The 15,551-nt window shown below is 54.3% G+C and overlaps 1 protein-coding gene across 1 annotated transcript; it reads left to right on the top strand.

Moving 5' to 3' along the window:
* The first annotated feature begins 1,370 nt into the window (after positions 1-1,370).
* On the top strand, positions 1,371-14,734 carry CRYBB1 (crystallin beta B1). The gene is made up of 5 exons (XM_086346064.1): positions 1,371-3,526; positions 5,341-5,459; positions 9,618-9,750; positions 12,439-12,581; positions 14,467-14,734. The coding sequence occupies exons 1-5, from the start codon at positions 3,245-3,247 to the stop codon at positions 14,648-14,650; spliced, it is 861 nt and encodes a 286-aa protein (XP_086202190.1). The 5' UTR covers positions 1,371-3,244; the 3' UTR covers positions 14,651-14,734.
* Positions 14,735-15,551: the final 817 nt, after the last annotated feature.

Genomic DNA, 15,551 nt, shown 5'->3' with positions numbered 1-15,551 from the left:
GTGGGCTGAGAGAGGGCAAAGGGATTTGCTTCGGTTTCCTCGTCTGCGAAGAGGATCAATCCCAGCGCCCCCACCGAAATAATGAGGATTACAGGAACCACGTCAGTCAGATGCTCAGAGTGGAGCCACCCAGCATGGGGGGGAGAGGGAGGCATAGGAGGGGCCCCCCTACCTCCGACCCCACCGTTTGGCTGACCGTCCATTGCCACAGGGGACACGGAACTGCCCCAGACGTCTTGGCCTTGAAACCCAGACCTGTGGGTGGCCCTCACCACAGGCATCTTGGCCCCCGTTCCAGTGGCTGCCCCGTCCTGCGGTTGCTGCCCCCCCACAACAACCAAGGCCTTGGCCCAGGATCAAAGGCTGGGGGGGAGGCTGGGAAGTGAGGGGGTGTGAGGTGGGGGGTGGGCAGACGGCAGAGCTGCCCCTGGGTCATGCTCTGCCCCTGGGTCATGCGAGGCGGAGCTGGGCTCCGTGGGGAGTCTGGGACCCTGGACTCCCACAGAAGAAACAAGAACCTAAGGAGAATCCCGTTCTCCCCCACCCCATCACCACCACCAGGGGCTGGGGAGGCAGACTGCAGGCCGGCGTGGCCCGGCAGCGCCCCGCGGTCCCCCAGCACTGGCTCGATTGTCAGCTCATCCTGTGTGGCCATGGTGAAATCCACGGTTCCCCCGGGCCTCAGTTTCTCCAAGTGTGAAATGTGGGGATTGGATGAGGAGATTTCTGGCATCCGTTCCCTTGTTCTGACTCTTTATTGCTCTATTTGACATCTGTCTCTGTCTGTCTGTCCGTCTCTGTCGCCATCACCCTTCCCTCTCCCCATCCATATTTCTGTCTCCATCATCCCTCTTTCTCTGTCGCTCTCCACTTCTCCCAACCTGAGTCCCTGTTCTCTCTCCCGACTGGTTTCCCTGGTTCCCCCTGCACCAGCCCATTCCTGGCTCTGCCCTCTCTGTGCCTTAGTTTTGCTCATCTGACAAATGGGTATAATCAAAGTACCTGATAAGGTGGATTGTCCTGGGGACTGACCCAGGTGGCAGGGGTAACGCATCAGTGCTACCCCTTGTCCCCTGCCTTCCTGGGCAGCAACCCCACAGGGACACCTGAGCCACTTGTAACCGCAGACACAGAGGCCCCAAGGGGCAGACTTTCCTAAGGCCACGCAGCGCAGAGTGGCTGAGCCTGGATTCCAACCCAGGTCTCCAACCGACCTTCTGGAGGCTCCTGCTTTCCCTGGATTGGCAGCCAGTGGGGACCCCATCACAGGCCCATACCCGGCGGGGGTTTGTGAGAGCAGCTTCGGGGCAGGGGCCCGGCAGAGGCAAGGCCATGTGGCTGCCGGCCAGGGTTTCTGCTGTGCGTGCTGGGCTCACAATGGAAAGTGCTGGTCTCCGCAGGAACCCAGCAGGGCCAGGGCTCTGAGGCCCCCCCGACTCTCTGCCCAGGGCCTGCTGAGCCAGCTGCCACTTTGTGCCACAGAAGACAGGATCTGGTGTCTGCCAGACTATAAAATGGGGGGTCGGCCTCTGGTCACCCACTGCACCAAGCCTGCCCGCCTGCCTGTCCTCCAGCAGCAAATAGCAGGGCCCCAGGTAAGAGGGGACCCACCCTCGGCCAAGAGCCCCAGGGGAGGGGAGGGGAGTGAGAAAGGGAGACAGAAAGCAGGGATAGAAGAGAGTCAGAGAGATGGGGGTAATCAGGAGACAGGTGGGGAGAGAGAGGAGGCAGAGCGAGGAAGAGAGGGAGGGAAGAAAAGAGAAGAAAGACAAAGAACAAATAGATGCAGAGGTATAAACAGGGCAAGACACTGGGGGAGAGAGAAGCAGAAAGAGACAGGAGGGTAGGCACAGAGAGAGAAGACGGGAATAAAGAGGAAAACCGAGAGGGAGGGGTAGGGGAGGAGGAAGGGAGCGATGGATGAGAGAGGGATGGGGGGTGTGGCAGGGCAGGAAGGAACCCAGTGCCAGCCCAGGGGACTGTGGATTCAGAGCCTGACTTTGGGGGCGGGGGAAGCAAAAGCCTGGAAGCCACAGATGTGGCCCAGCTGTCTGGCCTCCCTACAGCCGGGCAGAGCACCCCGGAGCGATGACAGACCTTCTCAAGAGGCAGCCCAGGGAGGGGTCTGCTTGATTGAGCCCAGCTAGCTCTTCCTCACAGAAAGTGTTCAGGAAGCTGCAGCCAGGGACTCTTGATCTGTGCTGGATGCGGGTCCTGGAGTCTCTGGGAACGGTCTCCAAAGTTAAAGGGGGCATTTTTCCACCCCCTGGGGACAAAGACAAGGCATTCTTCAAACACTCAAGGCACCCATGACCCCCACTGGAACTGACCAAAGGTCTCTCCACCCAATGCCTACACGACCACAGCCCTTCTTTTAGAACCCTGACAGGCGTCTCCTGAGCCTCCCGCAGCCCAGGCCTGTGTCTGCACCCGCACACCTGTTCCCAGGCAATGCCAGAGGCACGGTTTCAGAAAAAGGAGAGAGGAAGAGGCATTCGTGCACTCTCTGGACAGGTGTTAAGTGAGCCTCTCCCATGTGCCCGGTGCTGAGCCAGGCACTGAGGGCGGAAGGATGAGTCAATCAGGATAAGCAGGTGGCAAAGCCTCGGTGGCACAGATGGTAAAGTGTCTGCCTGCAATGAGGGAGACCCGGGTTCGATCCCTGGGTCAGGAAGATCCTCTGGAGAAGCAAATGGCAACCCACTCCAGTACTCTTGCCTGGAAAATTCCATGGACTGAGGAGCCTAGTAGGCTACAGTCCACGGGGTCGCAAAGAGTCGGACACGACTGAGCGACTTCACTCAAAAAGCCCAGTCTCTGGGTTTGTCTGGTGGCATTGAAACTGGAGGGAGTCCCACCACTTAGCAGCTGTGTGGCCTCGGGCAGGCCCCCTCCCCTCTCGGAGCCTCAGCTTGCTCCGAGGGGATAAGAGGTTATCCTGAGGGAAGGATGCTCCATTCATGAGCCTCATATCTCTCGGGCTTCCCCGAGTGGGACATTCTTGTTATGAATCTGCTGGGGCACATGGAAGGTGCCCTGAGCCAAGAAGCGTGCTAAGTGATGAAAGCGTGAGAAGTGACTCCAGGGGGCAGAGAGGAAGGACACGGCAGCCAGCGGGGTGCAGGCAGCTAGGAGGAATGAGGGGGTCCCCTCAGAGGAGATGGGAACAGACAGCCTTCCAGGCTTCTGTCTTAGAAGGAGAAAGAGAGGAGGGGAGTTTGGAGGAGCCTGAGCACACAGGCGGATGGGGGGACGAGAAGAAGGGAGGCAGCCCGGGGGTTGCCGGGCCTGTCTGAACCCGGGCCAAAGGGTTCTCTTCACAAAACTTCCGCAGGCGGCAACCATGTCTCAGCCCGCGGCCAAGGCCTCGGCCACCGCCGCCGTGAACCCAGGGCCCGACGGGAAGGGGAAGGCGGGCCCACCCCCAGGCCCCGCCCCGGGATCCGGCCCCGCCCCCGCCCCCGCCCCGGCCCCAGCCCAGCCGGCGCCCGCGGCCAAAGCGGAGCTGCCTCCCGGCAGCTACAAGGTGAGCGCGCGCCTGGGGGCGGGGCGGCGGGGGCTGCACCCCCGCGCCTGCGCGCCCCCCGCCCCGCCCCGCCCCGCCCCGCCCCGCCCCCGGCTCCCCCTCCCCACCTCCCTCCCCCACCCCGCGTCCCCGCCAGATGCCCAACAGGCTTGCACCTGCTTTCGAGTTTTTGTCGAAAGCAAGAAACAGGAGGAAAGAAAGCGGGCTGGCTTAGCATCAGGAAACAGCTGTCCCAGAAGGTCCTCTCGGGCAGAAGGCCGCCCTCAGCTCCTCCTGAAAAGTGTTTCCAAGCGGCCGGTCAAGCTGAAAGGGCTCCCGGAGAGCCAGGCATCCGGTCCCCTGGGACCGGGTTGGGTTGCAACCGCGGGTATTCAGAACTGGGTCATGACACGCTGTCAGGCGGTCCACCCGCCCCCCACCCCCACCCCGGCCGGCTTTTACTTATGTGGCCCCTTATTTAATGGTTTAATTTCAATTTGATTTTTCATGAATACAACACGCATCTGCAAACCCGCTATTTACACGAAAAGGCAGGGCTTGGTAAACAGCCTCTATCTAACTTCAAAGTGTCCCCCGCCCCCGCCCCTCCACTCCTCCTACCCGCCCCCCACACCCTCCCGGGAGCCCACCTCCCTCCTCCCCTGGGAGAGGGAACTGCCATCCTCACCCCGCCCCCTCACCTGCTTGCTTGCTGTTTTATGTGCTTTGATGCATTATTCTTTTAAAAGTATATATTTACACTTCATTTGTCTTTAACTTATTGAAATATACTGTATGTAACCGTTCCGGGGTTTTCGTCTTTCTTTTGTACCTCCTATGAGATTTATAACAGCCACTGATGCTGTGGTGCATTGCTGTGGGTCATTTGTTGTGGCTGCTGTGTGATATTTCAGAGCGTGTCCATCACTCCTGACTATCATGGGGTGGGTGCGAGCTTTGCTGTCAGCCATGTCACCTGCAGGAGCTTCTCTTGGGCGGATAAGTGTAGGAGTGGAAGGGCTGGGTCATGGGTGTGTTGAACCTCTCTCCCTTTTACCGCTGGGGAAATTGGGGCTCGAAGAAGGCACACGCTTGCCTCAGTTCAAGCGAATGGCAACGTTTTCCCAGCTCCAGACCACGAGCAGACAAAAACCAAAATTGGATGCTTAGTGAGAGGAGGGTATTAGCCCATGTAGACACAGAGGCCCCTGCTTCTGGCCTCCCTTGTGGTTTGATGGGTAGACTTATGAATGTTTCCTGAGTATCAGCTCTGTGGCAGAGGCTGGGGCTGGGAGATACAGAAATAGATCCACCCCTTTGGAACCGGTGAGTGAAAGGGGAGATGGGCACTTAGAGACCCGGAAGAAAAGCACCAGTGACTGTGTCTGTTTTACTTGTGCTGCTGATGGGATGGACACAGTGAGAGGAGGTGGGGGGGGCATTCGACCAAGCTCACTCAGGGAAAGGGTATCAGGGAGGGCTTCCTGGAGGAGGTGACATCTGATCCTAGAACAGGACAGGGGACATGAGTTCCAGGATTGGGGTGTGTGCTGGAGAGGGCTTCCAGGCAGAAGGAACAGCACAGATAAATAGCCCTGGACGGAAGATCCATCCATCCGTTCCTAAGGATGGCACAGACATTAAGTTCAGAAGTGGAGGGAAGGCAGGACAGGATCGTTTCACAGACCTTGGCTCCGAGCAAGCTCTCAGTTGATCTGGGCACGGCCTGCTCTTCGGTACGGAGGTACTTAATGCATATTTGCCCTGGAGCCTCTCCGCTTTGGAGGTACTCCCCCTCACTCTGCTCCCTGGGCACGGGGGCTTCTTTCCTACAGCTGGTGGTCTTTGAGCAGGAGAACTTCCAGGGCCGGCGGGTGGAATTCTCCGGGGAGTGCTTGAACCTGGGAGACCGTGGCTTCGAACGAGTGCGCAGCATCATTGTCACCTCCGGACCGTGAGTGTTTAGGTGGGGTGGCTGGGGGGGCACTCCCACAGCCTTAGTAAAATAGGAATACTAAAACAACCATAGCTGCCCTTTACTGCCTTCCCCTGTGCTAGCAGAGACGCACACGGTCATCCCTCAGTACCCTCTGCGGGCTGGTTCCGGGACCCCCAGCAGATACCGAAATCTGCCGATGCTCAAGTACCTGGATAAGGCATAGTCCAGCCTGACTTCTGTATTCACAGATGCAGGACCACCCCCCATACTGGTGCCAACTATGTATTATTTCTAGGGCTTGTTTCAAAGCCAAGAGGGAGGAAAGGGAGGTATGGTTCTCCTTCCCATTTTACAGATGAGGAAACTGAGGCACAGAGAGGTGATCTGATAAGCATAAGGGCACACTAACAGTAAGGCATGATTCCAGGCTCCAGGGAAATGTTGTTTCTGCTGCAGAAGGAGCCCCCTGCCCATCACTGATGGCAGGAGCAGGGCAAAGTGCCAGGTGTCCTCTAGCTGTCCCCTCTCCTGGGCAGCAAGCAGCCTTTAGGATAGTAACGAGCTTCTGTTGAGTGCCCACGAGGTGCCAGGCGCCGACTGAGGGCTTTACCTAGCTGATCCTACAGTGCTGTGTGGGGGAGGGGTGGTTCTTATTCCCATTTGATGGATGGGGAAACCGAGGCTCAAAGGGTGAGTGGCAGAGCCTGGGTTCGACTCAGGTTGACGCATTTCACTCACAGTGCCTGTATCATCCTGTTCCACAGAGGCAGGAATAATTGTCCCTTGGACATAGTGGTTGTGCCAACTTCAACCCCTGTGGACTACGCTCAGGGCACAGGGCCAACCTCTGGACAAGACCCACAGGGCCCGTTTGCCTCATCTCTACAGCCAAAAAGCCCGCAAGGGGTGTGATCAGCCTGTACACCCGGCATCCCAGGGCTCTGTGTGCTACAGAGGGCAGAGATAGGCTTTGAGATCAGACAGGCCTGGGTGTGAGTCCCAACTCCCCTGTTTACCTTGTTCAGTGTCTGAGCCTCAGTTTCCTCATCTCTGAAATGGGCAGAGTAATGGTCCCCACTCCCTTCCACTAGCTTATTCTCAAGTCTGAAAGCAATAATGCAGCATGGAACTGGCATTCTGTGGGTGCCCAGATGTTAGCTGGTGGTAACGAGGATTATTGATGCTCCCTGATGCTCTGTGTGTTTAGCCAAGTTACCATGGGCCAGGGTAGGCTGGTAACCTCAGCCCCACCCTCAGATTCAAAGCCCAGCTGAGAAGAGAAGCTGCCGGATGTGGCCAGTTTGGGTTTTCAGGCTTTTTTCATTATCAGTGACTCAAACCCAGAGTATTTCTCCTCCAACAAAGATGCAGCTGGTCTTCGGTGTGTGCTCTGGGACTGCGCCTGGTGGGAGAGATAAGGACCTGTGTCCCAGGGCCCCGGGCCCGTGTCAGGACCAGCAGGGCCCTGGGAGAAACAGTGGTGGAGAAAGCGATGGAGGGGATGGGGTGAGCAGGGGGAGGGGAGGAAAGGTGTGCCCTCACACAGGTGGGGAGGGGAGGCAAGCCCGCCTGAAACCCACGAGGCCTCAGCAGACACTCGCCACCTCCGCCGTGTGACTTTACACCAGTGACTTAACCCCTCTGAGCCTCAGTTTCCCACGTCTGTGAACTGAGATCCCTGCCCTACCTCACTCCTTGCTCATATGAGCCACAGGAGATGAGAAAAGGCACTAAGATAGACAACTCCTCACTCGTATACCAGATCCTCACTGGGCACTGTGACTCCTGAATAAGACAGTTTTAGGAGAGGGTGTCAGGGTGGCAAGACCATCAGTGTCTGTCTTTCCATAAGCTCAGATCTCCGGCTTCCCTTCTCTTTAATCATGAACGATCTTGCTGGCTGTGTTTTCTCTTTAGACCCTCATCACCTCCTGACAAGGTAGATGCAATCCTTTCTTCTCCTTGATGGAGGCTTAATGAGCTCAAGTCACTTGTCCAGATCACACAGAAAATAAATGCTAAAGTGGGATTAGAACTGGGGTCTGTCTGTTGCCAAAGTCTATCCTCTTGACTCCTGCACGGCACCATCTTCCAAGGCTCCCTCTCCATGCACCCACTCATCCATCCATAGATCAGTTCATCCATCCATCTGCATGCTTATTCTCCATCCATTTATTTATCCCTCTGTTCAGCACTCCCTCCATCTGTCCATTCTCTACCATGCATCCAGCCAGCCAGCAATACACTCCTCCATAGACCCATAGATCCAGCCATCTACCCGGCCACCTACCTGTTCATCCACCCATCTGCCTGTTCATTCAACCATCAGTTCACCCATCCACCCGTCATCCATCCACCTGCCCATCCTTTTCTCATATGCGCCAGCCTCTGTGGGGCTGAGGCACGTTCGCTTCTATTCTGGAAGAATAAATCTGCATCATTACTTCTGTCACTCTGCTATGTGGGCTGGCGCCTTCCCCAGACGAGACCTGAGGCTCCTTGGACGCGTTCTGTTTCAGCCTGTGCTTGTAGCCTCCCCTGCCCCCATCTTCCCCTTCTCATTCTGGGTAGAGGAGGGTCCCAGCCCCCAACAGGGAGATGAGACTCGTGTCAGCGTCCCCAGCCCTCTCTTGTTCCCTGAGAACTCCGGAACACAAAGAGGAAAGTTTAAGGGGCTCCTTCGTCACAGCCTTCTCATCTATGAAATGGGCATCATCTTATCTCCCCCAGAATCCCTGGTCCTTTTAACAACAAGCTCACTTCCCATCCTCAATCAGGCTGCGTTGAGAAAGCCCCCATCTGATGTCAAGCTTATAATTAATCCTTTTAGAGAACTGAACAACTACATGTGCACAATCACATTTAATTCTCATAGGCATCTGAGAGGTAAATATTACTCTCATTTCCCCTTCCAGTGCTCCAGTACTGATTACTGTATTCTGTATGCTAGGCCAGCCTTTATCAATCACGATTCAAGCACCTGTATCAATTTTTCCCTACCCCCATACCTCCAGGAATATTATTTGTTTAATATACTTATTTGATTTTTTACAATAGTATCTATTTATTTGGCTGCCCCGGGTCTAAGTTGTGGCACGTGGGATCTTTTAGCTGTGACATGCAAGCTCTTAGTTGCGGCACGTGGGATCTAGTTCCCTGGCCAAGGATCAAACCTGGGCGCCCTGTGTCGGGAGCGTGGAGTCTTAGCCACTGGACCACCAGGGAAGTCCCTACTTCATTTTAAAATGACCCTTTTTTGACACAAATAAACATATATCAAAAGAACCTTTGCATCACGTTTACAAATGGAAAGATAGCATCATCTGCTGTAAGTAAAAGGTATCCGTAGAAAAGATTCCTGCCGTGAACACAGTATAATAGCCTGCTCAAGGCTCTGGGCCGGCGGCCTGCTCTTCCTCTGTTACAAAGATAAATTGTTGTTGTTGTTCAGCTGCTAAATCATGTCCCACTCTTTGCGACTCCATGGACTTCAGCACGCCGGGATCTCCTGTCCTTCACTGTCTTCTGGAGTTGGCTCACATTCCTGTCCATTGAGTCAGTGATGCTGTCTAACCATCTCATCCTCCTACCGCCCCCTTCTCCTCCTGCCCTCAATCTTTCCAGCATCAGGGTCTTTTCCAGTGAGTCAGCTCTTTGCATCTGGTGGCCAACGTATTGGAGTTTCAGCTTCAGCATCAGTCCTTCCAATGAGTATTCAGGGTTGACTTCCTTTAGGATGGACTGGTTGGATCTCCTTTCAGTCCAAGGGACTCTGAAGAGTCTTTGGGGTTTTAAAAAAATGTCTTCTGATGTGTTATTTCCCCCAAGTCCTCATAGGGCTAAAATTATGTTTAAATCCTACATCTGGGGAGATATTTGGCTTCTGTAATTATACACACCATCTCATTTAATCCTGCACCAACTTCAAGAAAATAGGCAAATTAGATGAGGAAACCGAGGCTCAGAAAAGTGAAGCGTCTTACCCATAGTCTCCCAGCCAGTCCGTAGCATAGCCTGGGATCAACCCCTCCCCACCTCCAGCCTTGGGGCTGCCTTGCAAGGCAAAGATGGGAAGGTGAGTGTGGAGAGGGGCCTTCTCCCCATGATGGCTTCTCCTCTCTGCCTTTGCCCCTCCTGACTCTCTCTACCCTGCCCACCTCTCTCCCCATCCAGCTGGGTCGCATTTGAGCAGTCCAACTTCCGGGGGGAGATGTTCATCCTGGAGAAAGGCGAGTACCCACGCTGGGACACGTGGTCCAGCAGCTACCGCAGCGACCGGCTCATGTCCTTCCGGCCCATCAAGATGGTGAGTGGCCCCGGACCGGGCTCAGGGCTGGGGGGAGATTCTGGGGCAGGAGCAAGCCCGAGGTGTGATGGTCAGGAGACCTGAGGAGTCAGATGAGCAGGAGAAAGGAAGAAGGAATGTTGGGCAGTGACCTCTGAGCTCGTCCAAGGGCAATGTCTCTATGCTAGTCAATTCACAAGGCACCCGTGATACACTCATCACGTACCCTGGGGAGCCCGGGAGCTGCAAAGACTGAAGCCTGTGTCCCCTGTTTTGTTTTTAAATATAGTTTCATGTCTTTCATCTTGGCTCTGCTGGGTTTCCATCGGTCCGCAGGCTTTTCTCTGGTTGCAGAGAGCGGGGACTGCTCTTCGTTACAGCGCACAAGCTGCTCTCTAGTTGCGATGGCTTCTCTTCTTGTGGAGCGCAGGCTCCAGGGGACACAGGCTTCAGTCTTTGCAGCTCCCGGGCTCTAGAGCACAGCTCAGCAGCTGTGGGGCTCAGGCTCAGCCGCTCCCGGGCACGTGGGATCTCCCAGATCAGGGATGGAGTCCGTGTCTCCTGCGTTGGCAGGCGGACTATCACTGAGCTACCCGGGAAGCCCCTGGAACCCAGTTTTTTCCTTCTTCACTGCTCTCAAGAGTGTGATTGAACCTGCCAGTTGTTGCCTTCCTTGATTCTGTTTGTAGAATGTTGCTAATTCCTGACTACACTTAGAGCCTCCTGGGGAGCTTTGAAAAAATCTCAAAGTCCACCCAAAATGTCAGACATACAGGTTGAAGCTTACGTGATGGCTGCAAAGAGGATATTGCAGAAGGGCATGGTGAACTCCCTGACAAAAGTTCTATATACTGAATTAGCCCCTTTGTAATGTTTAACTAAAGTAACATAACTTCAAGAAGGTTCAAAGCTGAAACAGGTTGGAGTTATCCCCGAGCCAGTCACAGGGTTTTTTCAGAGTTATGTTGATGGCAATTCATTAGCCAGCCACATCTTCACTCACCAAGGTCAGTTTCTGATGATGGCACCAACTTCCGCTTTCCGTGGTGGAAATTTTCATAAAGAGTTGTCGTGCGCGTCCATTTGAGATTATCAGGTGCCCACAGCCAGTTGTTTGGCCTCACCAGATCTGTCTTAATGGGTTATCCAATCTGATCACGTTCTTCTCAGAACCCGAGGCTGAATTATCAGCCTTAACAATGGACCCTTTGCGAGAATTCATAGATTCTTCTCTTGGTCAATGGTCCTTATAAGGCAGTCTAGGTCAACAGACGGCTGTTTGATAGAGCAATCAGCTAGGCCACTTGCAGTAACTTCTAGAGCTTTTCCGTCCAATACAGTAGCTACATGTAGCTCTTAAACACTTGAATCTTGGCTAGTCCAAATGGAGATGTGTAGCATATATGCCAGGCTTTGAATACATAGCAAAACAGAAAAATAAGAATGTAAAACACCTCATTAGGGACTCCCCTGGTGGCCCAGGATTGAACTCAGGGGCACCGGTTCAATCCCTGGTCTGGGAACTAAGATCCCACATGCCACATGGCACAGCCAAAAATTTTTTTTAAAGGACCTCATTAATACTGCTATGTTGTCTGCCTATTGAAATTAGCACAATTTAGAAATATTTGCTTAAATAAAATATATTATCAGAAAAAAATCCTAATGCCGGGACCCTACCCCAGACCAATTGAATCCGGATCTCCGGGGCTCATTAGCAGGCACTGATTTCTTTCCATGCCTCTGAGGTCTCTGGGTAGCCAGGGCTAAGAGCCACTGGTCTAGTTCCTCCCCCACACCCCTGCCACCATCCTGGGGGGCCCGTTTTCTCTCTTACCTCCAACTTTCTCCCAGCTGGGTCCCCTGGCTCCTTTCCAGCCCTCTCTCCTGGGATGTTAGAGGGATTTCTGTCTCGACCATCTCCCACATGCAGTCACTCGTTCCACCACAGACACGTGGACGTGTTTCTGCCAGGCTCTGTCGTAGGCTCTGGGTGTGCAAGTGTGCTTATAACAGGCAAGGTCCCTGCCCCCATGGGAGGCAGCTATTGAAAACCTAATCACAGAAATCCACCTGTAATGGCAAACAGCCGTGGTGCTTACTGCACAGGGGTCTTGCAGGGTGTGCTCAGAGAGGGGAAGAGGAAACTGGGGCTCTGGTGTTGGGGAAAGGGGGGTGGGAGTGGCTGGGGTTGATCCGGGGAGAGAGCCCCCAAAGGATGGGGACCGAGTCAGCTGTGGGCACAGCCTTTCGAGGGACAGTTGGGGCAGAGTTCCTGGAGTGAAGATAGGCTGGGTGGAACAAGGAGCTAGAAAGAGGGGGCTGCTGTGGCTGCAGCAGAGGCAGTAGAGGGGAGCAGGGTGCAAGATGGGAGCAGGGACACGCTTCTCTGGAGGGTTCTGCCCCTGGCTGGCTGTGTGACGCCGGTCAAGAGGTTTAACTTCTCTGAGCCTCTGCACCCCTGATCAGCATAATAAAAATATTGAGTGAATTTGTGTGGAGCACTTGGTGTATTCCGGGCATCATGCTAAGTGCCCTATATGGGTTAGCTCTGTGAAGTAGAGGCTGACATCCTTATGTTTCTGGATGAGAAGGGCGCTTCGAGGCTGGATGTTGGCAATCCCATGATGGCCTGAGCAGGCTCAGCTCTCTCTCTCTCTCCACACCCAGGAGGCCCCATTCACCCCTGACCTGTCTCTCCTTCCCCAGGATGCCCAGGAGCACAAGCTCTGCCTGTTCGAAGGGGCCAACTTCAAGGGCAACACCATGGAGATCCAGGAGGATGATGTGCCCAGCCTCTGGGTCTATGGCTTCTGTGACCGCGTGGGCAGCGTGAGGGTCTCCAGCGGAACGTAAGGCCTGCTCCTGTGGGCCCTCATCCCCTGCTTCATTTCGAGCTCAGGCAGGCTGGGAGGGCCACACCCGAGCCTGACAGGATGTGACATCAGACATGCAGGAAAGGCCGGAGGCCTGGATTCTGCTAAGAGTGTCATGCCCAAGGGGGCGGGGGTGGAGTCATGTGTTGATGAATTACTTGTTGGCGTAAACAACGCTAGCAATTGTCCTAAGAAGTGGGAAGATGCAGCGAGTCGGGGCTTCTAACCCCGTGTTTGGGTTGGAGAAATAGTGAAGCGAGGAGGAGCAGAGTGGATGTGAATAGACCAGTCTGGGTGGGTCGAGGAAGCGGAAATATGCAGGGAGAGCGGAGCCTCTGGGGACATGAGCAGAGTGACATCTGAGAGGTGAGACCGTGTAACGAAAGGGCCTTGACCCTGTCACTGATGCGCTGTGGCATCTGGGTGAGCCACAAGCCCTCTCAGTGTCTCAGTGTCGCCCTCTGTACAATGGGCACATCAGAGTTCTTAATCCCAGAGGATTCTTTCTGCTCTGAACTCTAGGATTTGAAGCTTTCAAAACAGAGGCCCCCCCCTTGACCCCATGTCCGTGAGAACACAGGGAAAGGCCAGATACCCAAAGGAGGTCACTGTATCCATCCCCCTACCTCCAAAGAACCGTACAAGACACCCCTGATCTCCTCGAGGCAAGTGGAAGGCATCTACCTCTCCACCCCAGATGCTTTTCTGAGTTCCTATAACACCATCAGGGCTGTGGTCTTTTTATTGCTCTTTTATCCTTCCCTGAGACCCAGTATTCCAGTATGTAAGCCATCTGAAATTTACCAAACATTGTCAATAAGCCAGGCTCTGTGCTCGGCACACGGCAGAGGCAGAGGTGAAGAAGGCTCAGCTCCTGCCTTCAGGGGCTCGTTCAGTCTAGCAGGGGGATGTCAGTACACCTGTGAGATGATGTCCAGCGACAATAGATGAGAGATGGTCCACACAGGAGTTAAGAGGGAGAAGAAAGGTTTCTGGGACTGGGTTCTGTGTGCTGGAGTGGAGGGCAGGTCCAAGGTTTACCTGAGGAGGCTAGAACTTAAGCCAGACCTTGAAAGATGAGCAGGGAGTCTGAGGGAGACCTGGAAAGACCCTCCCAGCAGAGACAATGACAGAATTAGAAATTAATCATGTATAATAAGTGGTATTACATGCTTACAATGGACTGAGCACCATGCTAACTTCTTTCAGTGAATCATCATCAACTCTTTACAATACACCCATGAGGCAGGTTTTCATCATCCCCATTTCACAGACAGGAAGCTGGGGTTCTGATAAGTCACCTGTCTAGTAAATGGCAGAGCTAGGATTTGAACTGATTGTCTCTGATACCAGAAGGTGTATTCCCAGCCACTTCACACAAATTCACTTTCCGACAAAGGAAACCACTTTCTGAACCAAGACTGCCCCTTCTTATTGCTAACCAGTCTCCAAGCCCTGTCTTCACTCCCTTGGATCCTGTTCTCTGAGCTCCAGGTCATCACTTTCAGTGGAATGTGTATTACTCTCCCTACCATGTATCTGTAATCCACTTAGCAAAGTACTCTGATTCATTTTCCCCTTTGGCCCCCCAAACCCTCATAAACCAGCTCCCATGACCATCCCCGCTTCACTTAGAGGAGGAAGCCGAGATCTGTCAGAGAGATGAGATCACTGCCCAGAGTCAGCAGGAAGGGGCCAAGCCCACCCAGAGGAGCCCCGGGTGCCCCCAGCCTGCGAGGACAGGTGAGGGTGGAGAGCAGGCTGCAGGGCTGGATGCAGGACTCGCGGGTCCAGGGGGGCGTCTAGGTGCCAGGTGGTGAGACAGGCCGCCTCCACACCGTCCTTCTTGCTTTCCCCCCAGCTGGGTTGGCTACCAGTATCCCGGCTACCGTGGGTACCAGTACCTCCTGGAGCCTGGCGACTTCCGGCACTGGAACGAGTGGGGGGCCTTCCAGCCACAGATGCAGGCCGTGCGTCGCCTGCGTGACCGGCAGTGGCATCGCGAAGGCTGTTTCCCCGTCCTGGCCGCCGAGCCGCCCAAGTGAGTCCACGCGCCGCTCGTGTGGCCCGCCCTGCTGCAGGCTCATCGTCCCCACCTTCCCCATGCAAATAAAAATTCCTGAAGCCAAGCTGTCTCCTGGGTCTATGAACAGATGCAGGCCTCGGTGTTGGCACACGACTTCGTCCGTCTTGATAAGTACTGTAATAATCAAAACGGCAAGCACAGGACTTCCCTGGTGGACCAGTGGTTGAGAATCCGCCTTGCAGTGCAGGGCACATGAGTTTGATTCTTGGTCAGGGAACTAAGATTCCACATGCCGTGGGGCAACTGCACCCTCACGCCTTGACTAGAGAGTCCACGCGCCACAGCAAAACATCCCACATGATGGAACATAGATCCCACACGCTGCAGCTAAGACCTGATACGGCCAAATAAATCAAATAATTTTTTAAGTTTAAAAAACTACAACTCAAAAAAAAAAAAAAAAAGAACCCAGCCAGTACCACTAAGTTCTTTGCATTCTCTTTGTATATCTTTTGGACAACTCTTCAGTTCAGTTCAGTCACTCAGTCGTGTCCATCTCTTTGCAACCCCAAGGACTGCAGCACACCAGGCCTCCCTGTCCATCACCAACTCCTGGAGTTGATTCAAACTCATGATGAGTCGGTGATGCCATCCAACCATCTCATCCTCTGTCGTCCCCTTCTCCTCCTGCCCTCAATCTTTCCCAGCATCAGGGTCTTTTCAAATGAGTCAGCTCTTTGCATCAGGTGGCCAAAGTATTGGAGTTTCAGCCTCAGCATTTGAACGACTCTAGGAGGCCAGTATTGTATAATTATTCCTATTTAACAAGCGAGGAAATTGAAGGTCAGAGAGGGAAAGCGACTTGCCTAAGGTCGCACAGCTGTCAAGTCAAGATCTGAACCCAGTCAGGTTCCAGAGTC

The sequence above is a fragment of the Bos grunniens genome, chromosome 17 (genome assembly GCF_055505025.1).
Source record: "Bos grunniens cultivar Pamir isolate PY7600 chromosome 17, Bosgru_T2T1.0, whole genome shotgun sequence".
Taxonomy (NCBI): Eukaryota; Metazoa; Chordata; class Mammalia; order Artiodactyla; family Bovidae; genus Bos; species Bos grunniens.
This window is presented reverse-complemented; position numbering and strand designations above follow the sequence as displayed.